At 37.9% G+C, this 20,500-nt stretch overlaps 1 protein-coding gene across 4 annotated transcripts in view; it reads left to right on the top strand.

Moving 5' to 3' along the window:
* LOC139147082 (uncharacterized) overlaps positions 1-20,500 on the top strand; it is a 78,297-nt gene that overhangs the window by 52,099 nt on the left and 5,698 nt on the right. For 2 of the 4 annotated variants that reach the window (XM_070717943.1, XM_070717944.1), the window contains exons 37-44: positions 1,422-1,482; positions 7,357-7,421; positions 7,808-7,933; positions 8,337-8,412; positions 11,181-11,278; positions 14,017-14,331; positions 14,834-14,947; positions 17,014-17,170. In XM_070717943.1, coding sequence (XP_070574044.1) covers positions 1,422-1,482; positions 7,357-7,421; positions 7,808-7,933; positions 8,337-8,412; positions 11,181-11,278; positions 14,017-14,331; positions 14,834-14,947; positions 17,014-17,170 — 1,012 coding nt within the window. Of the gene's footprint in view, positions 1-715; positions 809-1,421; positions 1,483-7,356; positions 7,422-7,807; positions 7,934-8,336; positions 8,413-11,180; positions 11,279-14,016; positions 14,332-14,833; positions 14,948-17,013; positions 17,171-20,500 lie in introns of those variants that run through there. The other 2 variants (XR_011555630.1, XR_011555631.1) reach the window with 2 other exon arrangements.

A 20,500-nucleotide genomic window follows, 5' to 3' on the forward strand; every position in this document is an offset into this window, starting at 1 on the left:
GGTCAACTTTTGTGTGTGTGTGTGTGTGTGTGTGTGTGTGCAGTCAATTGCCTTTCTGTTTACGTGAAAGAGGTCATAAACTGGCACCCTGTGTTTTGGAAATTTGTGTTCTGTCTCTGCCAAGACCATATAACCCTGGTATGTTTTTCTTGCAAATTAAAGATACTCTTTCGTGAGACCCCAGAGACTTTCATGTTTTTCTAACCAGTGATTAAATGAGTTGGCACTTCAATGTCTTGCTTATCAACACATTCTGTGTGTACTTTAGAAGCAAATGTGTGTGAAGAACATGCTGTAATAAACCCGAAAAACCTGTAAGCTAACCTGTAACAGTTCAGTACTTGAAAAATAGTTATGAAAACATTCAAATAAAACAATGGAATCCTAATCTAGTCAACATAATACAAATTACAATAACTTTATTCTTAAATGATTACTTCCACTATGGGTATATTGTAATTATGATAATGCCATAACTCATCAACATATATTTAGTTATATTTATATATTTTTTCAGTCATATTTGCAAATGAAATATTTAATATTCAAAATTTTTGTGTTCCTGTTCACTTAATAGATTCAAGCACTGATGAAAAGTGTTTCAGATAGAGTGTTGATATTCTTGTACTGTCAGAAGGTGATGTGTTTAGAAATAGCTCTTCTCAATGACAATGACCTTGCATTTAAATGTCCTTATTTGTTGATGTCTGTACAGTAAAATACTGAGTTTGCTTCAAGTTACTGTTACATTGCATGTTTAGGCGGAAAGAAAATGTGTGAAAACAAGAGTCCCTGAATTGGATTGGAGGTAATGTTGTGTATTACACAGACAAATTTCTGATTATTATTGTGGTGATGTCTAGTGGTAGCAGTGATGTCTTGAAGTGGTGAGATAGTGGTTTCGTTGGTGGTGATGGTGGCGTTGGTTGTAGCGATGGTGGTTATGGTTGTTGTAGCAGCAGTGGTGGTGGTAATTAAGATGTAAACTGGTTTGTAGTGGTCTGTAATTGGTGGTTTTTGGTGATGGCTGAATGGCCCTTCTTGGTCTTATTAAGTTTACATGTATTATACATGTAATGTTAGTAACATTTGTGTTGGTATACACTGAGTCTCTTAATTTTTCCAATTTGCCATACTTGTACCCTTCTTACAATGCATGCTTGATCGTGTGAAATGTGAACAATTAAAATACTGAGCATACAGAACAAAATTGATCTCTTCGTCATTATAATTTATTTTATTTTGCAGTCTTTCTAAGATAATTTAAAGTGATAAAAGGACCTTGAAAAATTCAGACTTATGGATAATCATTTTTCTTTGCTGTAGATAATGTTACGTACACTTCTTGATGCCATTTATGGTTGTTGACACCACTTTGACCACCAGCTGTCATTACAATACTAGTTTGAATTAATTTGCAGTGCATGTAGAGAAATTTGCAATAATGCTGGCATCAGAACACTGTGCAGATTGCTGTGGAGGGTAAGTTACAATCTTGGAACACTGTTTAGATTGTTATGGAGGATAAGTTACAATCTGGCAACACTGTGTAGATAGCTGTGGAGGGTAAGTCACAATCTGGGAACAAAGGTTACAATCTAGGAACACTTTAGATTGCTATGGAGGGTAAGTTACAATCTGGGAACACTTTAGATTGCTATTGAGGGTAAAAAAGTTACAATCTGGGAACACTTTAGATTGCTATGGAGGGTAAGTTAGGGAGTGGAGATTTAGCCGAGCGGTTCTCTCTGTGGCCTCTCCGCTAGGCGACTGATGCCGTATGTTGTGGGTTCGAATCCGATTGAAAACTAGCCGTATTTATAATCTGGGAACACTCAAATACTTCATTACAATTCAGATGAAGTGCTATCAATATCAATTACTGGTCAGGTTATGAAAAACACTACATAACAATGAACACAATCCACCAAGCTTGAAAACCAAAACAAAGTCTGTTTTTAGAATTTTTTATGCATCTCATCATATAGCATCTTAGATGAATTCAACCTGGTGTTTTCGAAGAGTGCTGATAACTCATGTCAAAAGTAACAAAGAAGATGAATAAGAAAGCAGCGTTTCCGTTACGATTTCAAAACTTGCGTATGATTTTATCCATTAGTGTTTTTTAGCTCCCATAGCCATATGTATATATGGCAATGGAAGCTATTCTTATAGGCTAGGGAAATGTCTGTATGTATGTATGTCTGTATGTCTGTGTGTCTGTGTGTCTGTATGTCTGTATGTCTGTATGTCTGTCCGTCAACATCAAAAACTCCAAAACCGCTGCACATTTCATCTTGATATTTGGTGTGTACATGGATGATGGGCTGTAGATGAGATTTTGTTCAAATGAAGTTGTCATTGCCAAAAATATGCAAATTAGTGCCAAAAAAGGCGTTTTTGGTAAAAAATCTTCTTCTTCATAACCGCTGGTCAGACAGCTTTGATATTTGGTATACAGATCCCTAGGGATAACCCAACTTGGATTTGTTCAAATTGTGATGAAATATGCAAATCTGTATTTTTAAGGAATTTTTTGTCATTTTTGGTCAAAAATTTATTTCATCAAAACCGCTCGTCTGACAGCTTTGATATTTGGTATACAGGTTCCTACAGATAAACTTAATATGATATATAGAATATATGATGAAATCTGCAATTTTGTATTTTTAGTGCAATTTTTGCCGTTTTTGGTCAAAAACTTTGTTTCTCAAAAGTTAGTCATGTGATAGCTTTGATATTTGGTATACATTTTTATACATAATTATGATGAAATCATCAATTTTGTATTTTTGCAGCTAATTTTGCCATTTTAGGTCAGGCCATCCTGCAATGAGCTATCAAAGATCTCAACCTTCTTCATCAATACATGTCACGAAAAGTTGCTCTCTACATAACACAGCAGAGCTCTGTCGACTATTGGGTCGCTTGTTTTTTTCAAAACCGCTGGTCAGACAGCTTTAATATTTGGCTAACAGGTCCCTAGGATGACCTTAGTGAGATGATTTCATACAGTCAGGAAATACTTAATTTTGTATCCATGTCTATAGTAGCTTCAGGGACATTGGCCCTATGTTCAAGATAATGCGGTGATTCAGTAAGCATTTGAAATGGTAAACTGTATTTGGTGTTGAAATGCGGTAAAAAATAATGAGAAAACATAGCTGAGGTGATTTCAGCAGGTTTGGTTTCCAACAAATATATTCAAAGTTTTTTTCAATGTTAAAGAGTCCTGGCAGATTTTGAAAAAAATCCAAACAAATGTCAATAAAAAAATCAGCCACAGAAGGTTTGTCAAAAAGAAAAGGTGGGATAGTGGGAAAAAAGGTACAATGTATCGGATAAAAAAGATAATGTTCCTCATCAATCTTCCAGACAACCCCCTTTTATCAAATGGTACACCCCTGGTGTATTTTTGTGTGCAATTAACCATGCAGTGTATTTTAGTTTAAGATGTCAATCAAGTTAGGTAAGGATTTGAAAGGAATAGTCAAGTTCACCACAGTTAAATTTCTTAACTTTATCTCTTGTGTCATCATCCTTGTGTAATTGGTTAAGTTTGTATGTTGCTCCAGATGTGGATGTACCAGCTGTTCTGGAAGAAAACAATGTTTACTTTTCCCTGTAGGGTTTCTGAGTTGATGATTATATGTTGAAATCTCTCCATGTATCTGGTGCATGGGCAAAATGTAAATACTGGTTGCATGTTATGTATTTCAGTCTATGTCAAATATTGTAAATGAAAAATCATGAACAGTTTGCTGTGTGCTTGTAAAAGATAACATGTTTGTCAATACATATTAAAACTGCCTTGCAGTTTGATTGTCTTAAAAATTATCACAGAAGTAGAAAACGAAAAGAAACTAATCAATTGCTGTAACATATTCACCCTCAGTGTCTGTAGGCCTATACTTAACTATTTTATCATTACATTCAGCTTTTTGTTATATCTTTATCACTCTTCATGGGCCAAGGCACACTTGGGGTCAATGTCATCACTCTGTCCAGTCTGTGAATGTCAGTCTGTCTGTATGTGTATGTCCATGTTTCATACAATTGTTGGTTTGTTTTGATAACTGTATGGGAGCGAACAGTGATTATTGTCACTATTTTTACTAATGCGTAAATTTATCAAAAATGCGTATGTTACCATTAAGTACCGTAGGAATCAGTGGTATTTGAAGTAAGTTGGGTGGTCTTTTCTGTAGAACTTTGGGTTTTCCTTTAAAGGTCTGGTGAAATCAACCTGTACTGCTGAGCTATTTAGCTTCCGGGTGGCAATATTGTTACACTCGCAACAAAATTTCTACATAAAAGTATGTGCGAGTGCTATTTTTTTATATTTCTATGTGCGGGGTCAGTTCGGGGTCAATTCGCTAAACTTAGGCCACGCCCTTAGTTTGGTCATGGTTGGTACACTCTGACGTCACAACGCTGATCATTTACATCAAATAGCGGTCCCCACGCCACCCTTATCTCTGCCCCGTATCCGTTAACACAACAGTGTGTGATCAGTGCAACCATGGAAGCAGTACCTCCACGGGGCAACCTACGCTGGCCGTACGTTTCTCATAAGAAGACTCTCCCACAAGCGCTACGTCTGATGCACAGTCTGCACGGTTACGTGTGGTTCAATACATAGCGGCCGCCGCGTGGTATGCATTGCATAGAAAAATAAGAAAAACTTCCTATAGCGGCGGCCGCTATGTATCGAACCACACGTAACTGTGGTCTGATTGAGTATTGCTTGACCAAAAGAATACTACAAACGCCGTCTGCTTTGTTACATATAAACGAAATCCACGGTCAATGAAGGTCAGCTTTGCTCGTTCACGTAAATCGTATCAGTAATGACTCTGTACCGGCAATGTATACGATGCACACATGCATAAGAAATGTAGCACTGGCAATCAGTTTTGACTTGACAGACCACGTTACGGAAATTCATGACTAGAAACGAGACTAAACAACCAGACGTAATTCTCTGTGCTTCGATTGCTTTTTTGAACAAAAAAAAATCATTCAGTGCCGGTAATTATCCCTTGTAAAAACCAGATCGACGACGGTATGAACTTCATGAAGTGTGAAAGGCTATGGGGCAATTGACTGCGTTAAAAATTTTAGCGAATCAGAGCAGCTGATACATGTCAGGGATGTAAATGAACAAATTACAGGAAATCACAAAAATAGATTGTACACATAGATTGTACATCTCATGATTGCATATATGGAGGACAAGAAGGAGACCTCGGTTGAGCCGTAAGTTAGGCGATAAACCCGGAAGTAACTTAGCGAGAAAAGAGTATGTCATCTATTTGCACTGTTCATCGCGTTAGTTTACGTTTTCTTTTCAATTTTAGAAAGATTATTGCCTTATCGTCCATGAAAGAGGATAAAAGAAATGATCTGTGCATATTTCACCCGGCGATCGTCCTGTTTTAAGCGGTGATTTTCCGCCGCCTGACGGCTATCCGCTTCAATTCAATCTGCAAAACTTGTAGCTTTGGCTGGTGAAACTGAATTTTATGTTGATATATATATTTGCAAGCATGGAGAATCGTTTTGATAGAATTTTTGCCGCATTCAATTATTCATTTATCGCATTTTGCAAGTGTTGCGAGCTTTTAGCGTGAACAGAGTATGATACTAATTATGCAAGCGGAAGCCCTAGAAGTTAAACTTACTCCCCGTGGGTAGCTTACGAAGGTGTGAAATTCTTCCCGTTATCAGTGTTATAAGATACGACGTCGGGCAAACTTTGGAAAGCCGAAAAAAGTCGACTGGAGAGGGTTTGGGGACACGCCCACATTGCATTTTCCTTTTGTCATATTTAATAACCGCGCGTTATATGAAAAAAGAAATACACGTAACTGTTCTCTAGACTATCAACGGTATTTCTGTGATTTTGCAACATGGGCATTTCACCAGACCTTTAATGCGCATGCTCTATTGACTGAAAGCATTAGTGTTGTGGGCTTCAATATAACCGTCACTGAACTGACCAATCTCCACACAGAGATTGAAGCACTGTGGGGCAGCAGTGCTGCGTGGATAATTCGAACTAAGCTAGAGGGTTTCCAAGTCGTTGACCGCGCCCCACCAATCTCTGCTGCAGGCAAATTTGAATATTCCAAACTGGGACTTCTTTCAGCCCTGTGCGCACCCAACTGGCTCAATAAAAGTGGCGGAAATAGCAGATTTTGATAGGAGCTATCTATCTCGAGATCACACTTTCTGCACACTGGTAAAAATAATACATTGTACACTAGTAAAAATAATAAATAATCTGCTAAATCAGGTCTGCAAAGCTGACAGCCGGTGGGGCATACATTTTGAATCATCGATTCACATCCCTGTAACCTAGAGCAAGGTCTATGTTTTGCAAGTGTTCATGGAATCGAGCATCAATATTGAAACTAGTGTATTATTCATATATCTAATTTTTTTTGGTGCGAAGTATTATATATAAAAAAGACAGAAAATGTATATCATGGAAAACGCGCAATACCCAAAAAGTTGGTGAAATCCGTCGCCTGTGGCAGAGATTAGTGTGGCTACTGCTGAGACTCCCTAACTGTTTTAATTTTCCACACCGCTACAATCTGTATGAAGATTGTGAGCTGTCCCGTACCTGCCATAACGTAGGCACTTTCCATTCTGTGACTGTATATGTTTGTTAAGCAGCCTAATGACTTCATGATCAAGGAAAATACTTTCTGACTACAGACTCTTAGTGTATTCAAAGTTCAACAAAAAGGAGATGATGGTCAAAGTCAGTGGGACCTCAAGAATGTAGCCCGACAAGAATCTAAATTGTCACCCGGTCCCGTAAACACTCCAAATAACATCCAACGTAATGATCACTATTAAACAGTATTGTGTTACCAACAACGTAGACTTGATCAAGTTGTGAATTCTTTGCCTCTGTAGAGTCATTGTCTGTACAGAACTGATTGACATGACTCTTTGTGATGATGAAATACAATGTTGCATAAAGAGTTGCAGTCCTCTAAAGTCTAAAATGTTGCAATAAAACATCATATGCAAGCAGGCGTATATGTTCTATTTTTGTCCTGCATTGAACCATGTTCAGGCCATGGAGTGCGGGCCAAGGACATCTTACATTGGGGCTGCATTTCTCAATGCGTAATAGTTTACGCAGATGTGATTTTTTTTGCATATTTCAGAACAAATTTGCGTAAAATACGCAGGATTTTACTTTAACAGAAACACTGAGAAAGATGTAATTTCTCAAGACTGATCATTAAAGTTTTAATAATTTATAATTATAAATACCTGTACCAAGTGACAAAGTCATGCCGTACCATAATAACAGCATTTCATATTCTGTTTCAGAACTGTGATGAGCCTTCGGTAGAGCTTGTCTTGAAAGTTCTATCAAATGTAGCAGGAAATGATAGGTAGGTTTATTCATTATTATTATTTGTAAAGAGTGTCTCAAGTAGGGAATTGTTATATTGTGATGAAAATGAGAAACCTCTTGACTGCTCTTGCAGATTGATTTTAATAAACATTTGATTATTGCTTCTTTTCACGTCTATTAAATTTTGAGTCCAGAACAGAGAAGGTTGTCAGGCAATTTCAGAATTTCTGTTTGAACTTCCTGCTTCACAGAGCCGAACATGTCCTCTTCTTGCTAAGAATTTATGTAACCTGTAACAATTTCTACACCAGACTGTCCATACCGTGATCATGCCAGATTGTGTTGTACAAGTTTTGTAAACTGGTTGTGATAGAAGCATTCTCACAACAGTGGTAACCTGTAAATTGTTCTGGAATATTACAGATGTTGTATTGAGATAATTGATACAGGAGGAATTCTTGCTGTGATCCATCTTCTGCCTCAGATGAAGACAGATACATGTATCATCTCTGCATTGGATATGTTAATATCATTGGCTACACACATCAGGTAATTTAAGGACACTTTTGAAATTCAAAAATTGTATCATAATAATGACTCAATCACTTGTATTAGAAAGAAATAAAATCTAGTTTCAATAAAGTGGAATATTTTTAGCAGTGTAGATGAACTAAGACTCAATTTCCCACATAGTTGTATTCATGTATGCGAAGTTCATAAACGAGCATTGTCTTCAAGTATGCAAATCAGCTTGTAATTAGTCATTATCAATGGAGAGTATTCTTTGGCCTGAGGTATTCTCACATAATCTATCTACTGCTATGTGATTTGTTTACAAGCAATAGTGATTTCACTCAATCTCATCAAATTTGAAGTAGAGTGGATATATTTTTAATCAAATTTGTTGCGAATTCAAAATAATGTAAAATGATTGAATTAAATCAACTTTCAGCTTTGATGGAAGTGGCTTATCAAGACAGATTGTACTGATTACTTCACAGCTTGTGATTGGTAGAAGAAGTCAGCAAGTAAGTAGATCTCATTGCCTACAAAACTGCAGTTACTGTAATATTAACCCTTTTCCTGCCAAGTCGGTGAAAATCCGCTTGAAATTCGGTGTAGCTAGAAGCTGAGCAGCCACGGCCGTTATCCTCCTAAGGCGGTGGAAATCGGGCTCCTTTTTGGTACCCCCTTTCCTGCCTAGTCGACGGAACTACGTGTAGCAAACCCTTGCTCACGCTAGGGGTCGTTCGAGGACAGGTTTTGGGCGAGGAACGGCGTTTGCTCTCGAAATGGGTTCACAGGGAGTCCAAGGACAGGGAAAGGTGCAGAAACCTGTCCGCCAGTCCCCCACACCCGAGGGGGGCTGGTTTTTTTTTACCGCTTTTTAGCGGACTTGGCAGGATAGCATGGTGACATTTTCTGGCGGAGTTGGACGTACTTGGCTGCCTGGCACTATACAGATTGCTGCCGAACTTGACCAACTCGGCAATGCTAATCTAGAAGGCTACCTCTTGCAAACGACTTGGCAGATATGCCGATGGTGCGAGACGAAAGTCACTTATTCAGTTGTGCGTGACTGAAAATGAGAACGTATTTTTGACGGGACGGCTCGACTTGTTCCTCCCATGGAACGGATATGAACGACTCGGAAATACCATTACAAACTGGTGTCCGACGTACTAAGCTGGGCTTCAGCTCTGCAAGTTCAAGCCAGGCAACGTCCTTCACTGCCTTGGCCGTGCCATTCAATGGACGTAGCTTTGGATTTTTTATTTATTCCACCGTCCGAAGTACTGGCTCTTGCCGACGCATTGGTAACTACGTACGCTGTTTGCGTACAGAGAATTCAAAAGGGCACATGAGGTCAATATGCTACATGTACGGGGATACCGTCTGCATTTAGCAGGGACTGCTTTTGTTATGCAAACCAGCTAGCAGTACAATATGGCTGCCAGCATGTGGACACGTCGATGGCTAGAACAATGGAAGCATATTGCGTTGCACCCGTGCATCGCAAAAGTGAACTGAAGACTTGGGGGTAGTGACTGGTTATCACTGGTTAGCTGCAGCCCAAGCCATGTCGGTACAAACCCGTACCTGACTGAGGACCACTCGATTAAGTCAGTAATGAACGGTAACACTCGTAAGCCAACTCCCAACTGAGCTGGCAAAACTACGTAAAGCTGTGCTTCAATGGCTCAGCCATGTCGTTAATACAACGGCAAAAACGTAGTTTTTGTGCTACACTGCCAAGTCGTTGGAGGTACGTATTCAATTGACCCTACCCTGGGGAAACAGGACAGGTTTGACGGTGCTGCTGCACCCCTAGCACGACCCTCAGGGTCTCTGACTAACAGACGAGTGAGGTGATGTTTGTGCCTAGCGGACGTACGTAATACTGAAGGAGTTTATTTCCGAAAAAATAAACATGAAACGGCAATAAAATGACGCACTCCCAGGGGCAAACAAAGCCGGTGACCTCAATTTTTTTCTGCAGCAACCCTTGAGCTCCTTCCCCTGTCTACGGGCATGTAGAAATTATCAAAGTCTAACACGTATAAGTACGGCTAAAACTACCCTGAAAATGGGCGATTTCTGCCAAAATGCCTGGCAGGATAACATGCAGGAGAGCCAATCTTTTGCAGGCACATATTATGGGGCGGTTTTCTACTGACTTGGGAGAATAACGGACAAGGGCGCTCGGCAGGAAAGGGTTAATGGTATCTTTGTCACACTTTCTTGGTAATCATGATAATTGTTTGTACAAAGTTCCTTTGATTGCTAATGGCTCCATCAAATGTTTGGTGCTATAGTTTTCATGTATCACCAACTTAACACTTTTCTTTTTAAAAAGTCTCTTTCATTTGAGCAATAATTCAAAATTTCATTCACCATAGAGTGGTACAATATTTGCAATTTGATCCAATGATGATTCTTTGAAGATGGCTTGCATCTATAGCTTACACATTGATGCAGAAAAAATCCACCACCTGTTATTGCCAATTTAAAATACGACTTGTGAACGGTATTTTTGGAAAGATTAGTAAGACTGAAACATCATACATGCATATAATATCAGCGACAATTGTTTGAATATTTTTCGTGAAATGTAGAAAATGGACTTCTGTTGCATTTCCACAGATACACACAGTGCAAAAAGTAAACTCTGTATTTTCATTGCATGCAGTGTAAGTTACCAGTGATTGCTAAACCAACCCTATTACAACATTTATCATTTCACTGATGAATTTCACTTTGACTAATGATAACAACACTATCTCTGCTATTCATAATGACCAATACATGTACACACTTGTTGATAAAGATGTGACATTAACATTATACTGCCATTATTGTTTGATAATTGTGTATTTAGAATGGATCACACTTGCACACTTTAACACTGATGATATTTTATCATTATATACTTTTGCTGATAGTCTGATAAAACAGTATACCGGTAACAGGCATATATGCCACCTTCTCCCCATTCCAGATTGGACTTTAATCTAAAAGTTGAACAGAGTTATCCAATAATGCATGTACTGCCCTGAATGTTGCCATGTCCAACAATGGCATTAGCAGAGTATACAGTCTATAGCCAAATTGATCATTCACTAATAGCCTTTGCAATGTAGATCATAACAAACCTTTTACTTGACAACATTTTCTCTTCTGGGCTTAGTTGCCAACATCCTAACAAAAGTGCAATGACTTCCATTGTGCTTGAGAGATAATTCATGACTTGGTGTTCATTAGAAACTGAAGTTTTATCTAAATGTTGCCGTATCAGGTGCAGGGATCAGCTCTAAAATTGTTGAAGATGTTGTCTTCACATGAAAAGACAAAGAAGATTATAGAAAAGCAAGGTATTCCTGATGCTATACACAGGTAAATAAACCATGTGTTTCAAGTGAATTATTATTGCCAAAATGTATTGTTTGATTTCTTTCCAGTTCACCATTATTGCCCTGTTACCATATCACTGTGACCTTAATATATCTATTGTAATTCTGACTTTTTTATGATTTTGTAATCTATTTTCCTAGTCGTTTGAAATGATCACATGGACCATTTGTCGTTCAGGCTGGTCCATATATTATAGTAAACGTCTTGCATGGTGAACACAAAGTTTTCTTAATCTGAATCAAAAGGAACCATACATATTTAAAAGTTCAAGCAATATTTCAATATTTTTGCACATCTTCACCTGAATCATATTTTGTTAGATTGTACATTGTTTTGAACATAACAGAGAATTTTCTAACTTGCAATAGGTGTCTATATTCTGTCAAAATGAATTAGACATGAAAGAAATTTGTCCACAACAACAACAGCAAATATTGAATACAGTAGGCTGTAATGACAAACTGCTTGTGTTATTTTGCAAAATAGTCTAAAGAATAGAATACCAAATGTAGACAATGGTTTTGAATCAATGTTAAAGTGACAACACTGAATGAAATAGGAAAGCTTATGGTGTCCATATTCATTTGACAACAGTGATACTCTGCTTATGATATGCTTGCAGATGATGTGAAATGTCATTTTTCCATTGTCAAGTCAATATAGTTTGGTATTTCTCACCATTACTATTCTTCTGATATGTTGCATAATGTTGTCATTGAAAATCTTGAGTTCAAATGCTGAATGGCTTGGGCTTGTGGTGATTGTACATAAATTAAAAAATGGTTGCAATTGTTTTGTTATACAGTAGTGTCAGAAAGTAAGGAAAATTTAAGTATGTTACTTCATGAACATCCATGAGATTGCTGAAAGTGGCATATATCTTTTTGCAACTTCTTTCAAATGTCGTTTTGGTGCAGAAAGACCATATTTGAACCTTAAATTATGGGCAGGTGATGCTTTAATCATGACTTTCATGTAAGGGTGGTAACTTTAGAATTGCGAATTTTGAGAGGACATGAAGTATGTTGTCTTACCAATTTATACTTTTCTAGGGAGTCCACAACAAGGAAGGTGACACCAGGGATAACCCTGGCTCAAGAACGGCATGAGATAAAATCGCACATGAAAAAAAACAGTGGGAGAATTTCAAAGTCTGTGGGAACCGGACCTAACTTTCCCTGATTTTCTGCATATTGGTTAATTTGCATAACGATACACTCAGTGAGACAGTTTTCGGACGACCTCAGTTCTCAGACATTTAATGACAAGGTATGCTGTTCGTTATACTTACTTCGCTCCATTTTGATAGCGTTTTACAAGTCATGCTACAGCATATTAAGTCAGGTGACGCTGCCGTCCCGTTTTGGATTTTTTTGGTAGAAGCTATTTCGGGCGCTACAAACTTGGTGAAGTTAGCCACATCGTACGATACGAGGTGTCGAACGCAACACACAGGGACAGCCCGTGTCCGATATCTAAGCGCTATACACGTTGAAATATAGTTGCGTCGTCCATGGATTAAACGTAACTAATTATCACGAAATATTTCCATATAGTTTTCTAAACACATCGAAATTGAAAATCGGGGTTCGAAGTTTCAAAATATCAATATTTAGCCCCTTATCACATTCAAAATACGACGTCCGATTACTGCGATAGCAGTCCGATTACATGCACTCAACATGGGGGCAAAAATTTGGCAACTTTGACCCCCTAAATGCAGTCTTCTGTCGGTGTTAACATTTTGAGGATAAACACAATAAAGTTTCGAAAGGTATGAGAATAAGATTTCGTTGTGCTCGTCATTTATGAAACGGCTTTGGGCGAAATTCACTACCCTGTCCGAAAACTGTCACACTGAGTGTAGTTGTAATCAGAGGCGATCGAATCCATACTTTCTAGTGCGGGAGTAACAAAAGTACCGGTACAGTAGTCCAGAATAGTGCATTTTTGTTTTTTCTTCGCACTACCACTCGTACTGGACACAAATATTCCTTCGAAAGCGCCATTTTGAGCGACGACAACACACTGTACATCAGCAATGAACACTTGCTGTATCGACTCCAATGATTTGTCAATGAACGCAAAACTTCCTGTTGGCAACCAATCACAAACGCTGTTGAAACGGGTAACTCTGCGACAGCTTTTTTCTAGCGTAATTATAGCGCTCTCTACGGCGACACAACGAGTGGTTCTGTACTGAAAACTTTCCAAATATTACCAATGAATTTAGATCGCGTAAAGAAATCACGTACGCGCCATTTGAATTATCGGCGCGACTTTTTTGCCCAATTGATTTTTCTGAATGCGATTTTTCTGATTTTTGAGCGTAAATATCGCGTTATCGCGCCCCAAGTGATCCCTGTGACACCAATACTCTCTGCCACTCCATATGCCCTCAGTGGGTTTAGAATGTGTCTGTACTCCCAACCTCAGATTACAAGAGTGCCAGTTATGAACATTTGATCTTCAGAATTGAAACTTCACCTGCTCAGTGAATTGCAAATTTTAAAAAAACATCCCTGGTTTTTCATAGATTTTGCACAGGCTAAGTCAAATATTTAAATTTGGTATCAAAAAATAGTATGTTTTCTAGATTTTACGAAAAGATTAGGCCACGTTATGTCTGCAAAAGTTGTTTTCAGCGTTGTCAATGCTTGTGAAGCTATAGAATAATAAATCAGAGAACTATAACTAGATAATTCTATTCCTGAACTCAGATTTTATTCAAGATGCAGAGGGACAGGCAAATTTCCCATGGATGAAAAAACCCATGGGTTGTATCAAGAATTCCTTCAAATGTTCCAAGAAGCAAATGTTACCAGACTAAAACCGCTGCTTGGAAAACATCAACTGGAGTTGTCACTTCAAAAATACATAACTACGAAAGGTAGAACAGTGAAGGATACTTTCCAAGAGGTCAAAGTTGAACAAGCTGCCAAAGTTGAACGAGCAAGTTCTAGTGGTTTATCAGCAGTTGATAACCTTGATGACATGCCAATATTGAACAGTGCAGCTAAGGAGATCGTACCTACGTAAGTTCAAGTTCAGGGTTTGCTTTTATAGCATATTACTTTTTCTAAACCATTTTTAAGTTTTTTACGTTTATATATTCAAATGTGTTAATTTGTGTTGTAGTATAGTAGATGATGTCTTGGTGCACCTATAACAACAGTGTTTGTCAATTAACACATCATATTAAAGTGAAACAGTGATAAGAATCCTTTATGACACCTTTCAGTGAATACAAGAAAGATATATGGGCACAAAACTGACAGTATTTTTCTTATTTTCATGCATTTTTCAGTAAAATTGAATATTGTCATTTTCAGTAAAAAGTGTTATGAAAACAAAAGTACTATTATTGCCAATGTAATTATACTGTACCATTTGGATAAAAGTGCCTCAATGTTTTGAGCAAATGCTTGGAGACATGGCCTTTGCATATTTCCCTGTTTGTTAACTCAAAGAAAATCAGACAGGGTTTACGAGATTGCAGTATTGATGTATGTGATTATTTCGGTTTCATTTTTTAAGTTACCAACCCAAAGTATTATGGTCACAGAGACAAGATGCTATCCTTCTGGGTATCCAGCTCCAAGGGGTTCAAAGTGTAGAGTTCAAAGTTCAACAAGATATGATTCACTTCAGGTACAACCATGTCATGTGTTACTTCATTTACCACTGAGATGAAAGGCCCTGTCTGAAGCTGTGATACTTTGTTCTGAAATGAGATGTCATCCATGACAGTGTTTACCACACAATGAAATGTTTTATTTATTGAAGGTTTAGTCATACATATAGTATATTAATGATAATATTGCTAGAACTTTCGTATGTCTCTCAACTTATTTATTATCAACTCATGGTTATTAGTCCCCATGGACACCGTCCGGGGGACTTATAGGTTTGGTCATGTCCGTGCGTGCGTCCGTTCACGCAGATATCTCAGAGATGCAAGAAGCGATTTCATTCAAACTTGGTACAAGGATTACTTCATATGTCATACAGATGCACGTCGATTTGTTTTGGGATACGATCCAATATGGCCGCCAGGCGGCCATTTTATTACGATTTTTTCATGTACAGAGCCATAACTCAGACATGTTTCAACCAATTTTATTCAAAGTTGGTACAAGGACATTGACCAATGTCATAGATATGCACGTCAATTTTATTTGTGATACGATCCAATATGGCCGCCAGGCGGCCATTTTATTACGATTTTTTCATGTACAGAGCCATAACTCAGACATGTTTCAACTGATTTTATTCAAAGTTGGTACAAAGACATTGACCAATGTCATAGATATGCACGTCAATTTTTTTTGTGATACGATCCAATATGGCCGCCAGGCGGCCATTTTATTATGATTTTTTCATGTACAGAGCCAAAACTCAGACATGTTTCAACCGATTTTATTCAACATTGCTACAAGGACATTGACCAATTTCATAGATATGCACGTCAGATTTGTTTTGTTTTGTGATACAATCCAATATGGCCGCTAGGCGGCCATTTTATTACAATTTTTTCATATACAGAGGCATAACTCAGGCATATCTCAACCGATTTTATTCAAAGTTGGTACAAGGACATTGACCAATGTCATAGATATGCACGTCAATTTGTTTTGTGATACGATCCAATATGGCTGCTGTGTGGTCATTTTGTTACGATTTTTTCATATACAGAGGCATAACTCAGGCATATCTCAACTGATTTTATTCAAAGTTGGTACAAGGACATTGACCTATGTCATACATATGTAGGTCGATTTTTTATGTGATACGATCCAATATGGTTGCTAGGCAGCCATTTTGTTACGATGTTTTCATGTACAGAGCCATAACTCAGACATATTTCCACCAGTATCATTCAAAGTTGACATTGACCTATTTCATACATATGCTCGTCAATTTGTTTCACGTCATGTAGCAGTAACATGTCAATTATTGAAGTTTCGTAAGTAGGCTGATATGTCAAGAAATATGTACTGCATCAAATTCATGAAACTTTATACAGATGTTAACCGATGTTAAGCTCACATTGCTTTAACATTGAAAAAGACATTTATCAGTGTCATTTTAATTAATTTGTAATTGCATAAGTAATGAACTTTCCTAATTAGGGTGATATAGCCACAAATTAATACAACGTCAAATGTTATGAAACTTGATACAGATGTTGATCTCATAGTGTTGTAAATACTGCATCAAACTTTATGAAATATGGTACCAGTAATAATCTGTTAAGTGTTAGAATTGTATGCAAAAATGTTTTGCAACATCCTGTGGATTAATTCCTAGTTGACTCATTTTATGAACTTTAGGATGGTGGCCTACATTGGTTTTATGTTTTCATCACCATGGAACTCATTCTTGGCCATTGAGCGCCATCTGTATCAAAGTATTTTTATCACAGACCTAATTAATGAAGAGGACTCTATCCTCTCTGAGGACATGTAATCAAAGTACCCATTATTAACAAGTGGGGACTGTGTCATCAACGACGACTTATTTCAGATGAAAATATCTATCCAAATGAAAATATTCAGTAATCTTTGTACACTGTTAAATTTTATAATAAGGAATTTGTAAGGTACATTTGCATTACTGGTAGAACAAACTCCTTACAGATAACCAAAAAACTTCACAAATGCCATTCTTTGCTTGAGCCAGAAATCATTTGAATGCCGTGTGTTTTTCATTAACAGTACTGTTCTGAATGGCAAGAACTATAAATTTGATCTGCAATTGTATGGAAGCATAGGGACATACTCAAAGACAGTGACTGGTAGAGAAGTGTTGATCACTCTACGCAAAGTAGGTCCAAGTTGTAAATGGCCAAGACTACTGAAGACAAAACAAAAGGTATGTCAATATTATGTATATCTTCACACAACCCTCTAGCAGTCTCAAATGTCATTTAGTTTTGTGAGTATTACTCTGTGGGATTGACACAGAATAATGTTAATGAAAAATGTTTGATTAGAGTGAAAATAAAATATAGTGTCACATCAATGAGAATTTGTGATTTATCAGTGCCTGTAACCCATGCTAAAAACAGTACAACTGTAACCCATGCTAAAAACTGAAGTATTACCCATGCTAAAAACAGTACTGTAACCCATGCTAAAAACAGTACTGTAATCCATGCTAAAAAAGTACTGTAACCCATGCTAAAACAGTACTGTAACCCATGCTAAAAACAGTACTGTAACCCATGCTAAAAAGTACTGTAACCCATGCTAAAACAGTACTGTAACCCATGCTAAAAACAGTACTGTAACCCATGCTAAAACAGTACTGTAACCCATGCTAAAACAGTACTGTAATCCATGCTAAAAACAGTACTGTAACCCATGCTAAAAACAGTACTGTAACCCATGCTAAAACAGTACTGTAACCTATGCTAAAACAGTACTGTAATCCATGCTAAAAACAGTACTGTAACCCATGCTAAAAACAGTACTGTAACCCATGCTAAAACAGTACTGTAACCTATGCTAAAAACAGTACTGTAACCCATGCTAAAACAGTACTGTAACCCATGCTAAAAACAGTACTGTAACCCATGCTAAAAACAGTACTGTAACCCATGCTAAAAACAGTACTGTAACCCATGCTAAAAACAGAACTGTAACCTATGCTAAAACAGTACTGTACCTATGCTAAAACAGTACTGTAACCTATGCTAAAACAGTACTGTAACCTATGCTAAAAACAGTACTGTAACCCATGCTAATAACAGTACTTGTAACCCATGCTAAAAACAGTACTGTAACCCATGCTAACACAGTACTGTAACCCGTGCTAAAAACAATACTGTAACCCATGCTAAACAGTACTGTAACCCATGCTAAAAAAGTACTGTAACCCATGCAAAAACAGTAATGTAACTCATGCTTAAAAACAGTGCTGTAACCCATGCTAAAAACAGTACTGTAACCCATGCTAAAAACAGTACTGTAACTCATGCTTAAAAACAGTACTGTAACCCATGCTAAGAACAGTACTGTACCCATGCTAAAAACAGTACGTGTAACCCAAGCTAAAAATAGTACTGTAACCCATGCTAAAAACAGTACTGTAACCCATGCTAAAAACAGTACTGTAACCCATGCTAAAAACAGTACTGTAACCCATGCTAAAAACAGTACTGTAACCCATGCTAAAAACAGTACTGTAACCCATGCTAAAAACAGTACTGTAACCCATGCTAAAAACAGTATTTACTGTAACCCATGCTAAAAACAGTACTGTAACCCATGCTAAAAACAGTACTGTAACCCAAGCTAAAACAGTACTGTAACCCATGCTAAAAACAGTACTGTAACCCATGCTAAAAACAGTACTGTAACCCATGCTAAAAACAGTACTGTAACCCATGCTAAAAACAGTACTGTAATCCATGCTAAAAACAGTACTGTAACCCATGCTAAAAACAGTACTGTAACCCATGCTAAAAACAGTACTGTAACCCATGCTAAAAACAGTACTGTAACCCAAGCTAAAAACAGTACTGTAACCCATGCTAAAACAGTACTGTAACCCATGCTAAAACAGTACTGTAACCCATGCTAAAACAGTACTGTAACCCATGCTAAAAACAGTACTGTAACTCATGCTAAAAACAGTACTGTAACCCATGCTAAAAACAGTACTGTAACCCATGCTAAAAACAGTACTGTAACCCAAGCTAAAACAGTACTGTAACCCATGCTAAAAACAGTACTGTAACCCATGCTAAAAACAGTACCGTAAAATTCCCAATTGAGGCCGAACCTCTAATTGAGGCCGCACCCTGACTTTGAAACATTGTCTTGGCTCATTGTTTTCCCATTTTGGGTTTTTGAATTGTACCATAATAGGCGGCTTACCCCTTCTCTCTGAGCCCATCATGAAACAATGCTTGCTGAAATTCACACCAGCTGGCTTGCGGTGCGTCATTGACTTGTGCTAATGATTGACAGGTGTCTTTCTTACAGAAAAAATACACAATAAAAAGTTACTTTTTAACACTACTACCATTGTGCATTTTGTCAATGATAGTAACAAAAGTACAAACAATGCCCCATGCATCGGCACGTTTGTGTGTATGTTTGAACACGGCCGAAGTTTTTGTCAGTGTGGTAAACTACGCCATAGTCAATTACCTGATGCAACAATTTTGAAGCAACGGTGTTTGTATACAAGTTAAAATAGTTGAGAGATTGAGATACCATGTTTCAAATACGTAGTTTTCATTCAATACCCACGTACCCTTACCGATGCCTGACGTACAACAACACCACCTGCATCATATTGACATAATGAACTGCCTATACTGTACTGTGGCTGCTGAATGACCATGGTGGGTGCGTATAAGCTTGTACACGTTCCGTTTTTGATCATGAGAAAATAAAATTTGACCGCAAAACAGTTCACAAAAACATGCCAGTAAAGTTACCAAAGGTCATTCACTTGCCTTTATTGCACTATCCGAGTACGAGCCACCGATTCGGCAACACAAGATGGCTGTAAATCAAGGAGACCCATCTGCCATGGACGCTTAATTAGTCCCCACGGACACCGTCCGGGGGGACTTATAGGTTTGGTCATGTCCGTGCGTGCGTGCGTGCGTGTGTCCGTCCGTCCGTTCACGCAGATATCTCAGACATGCCCAGGTCAATTTCTTTAAAACTTTGCACAAGGATAGTACCCTACCCCATACAGATGCACGTCGATTTGTTTCACAATGCGATCAAATTTGGCCGTGTTAGAGGACTTTTTAGTTTTCACCTCCATAGACTCCCATGTATAAGGCAGTCTCCATAGACTCCCATGTATAAGGCAGTCCATAGACTCCCATGTATAAGGCAGTCCATAGACTCCCGTGTATAAGGCAGTCCATAGACTCCCATGTATAAGGCCAAGAAAAATAAAAATTTAGTTTCTCATCATATGCATATTGCAAAAAGGATGCAGTGACACAGTTTTTAGTCCCACAGATGAAGTCCAGGGGCTTATAGATTGGGTCATGTCCGTCCGTGAGTCCATCCGTGAGTCCATCCGTTCACGCAGATATCTCAGATATTTTGACAAATTGTCACGTGACCTTGGTGAGCGAGCCAATAGAGCTAGAGGTCTGATTTTTGGTATATAGGGATAACTTAGCAATACAATTTTTTGACAAAATGTCATGTGACCTCGATGACCTTT

This window comes from Ptychodera flava, chromosome 13 (assembly GCF_041260155.1).
Source record: "Ptychodera flava strain L36383 chromosome 13, AS_Pfla_20210202, whole genome shotgun sequence".
In the NCBI taxonomy this organism is placed as follows: domain Eukaryota; kingdom Metazoa; phylum Hemichordata; class Enteropneusta; family Ptychoderidae; genus Ptychodera; species Ptychodera flava.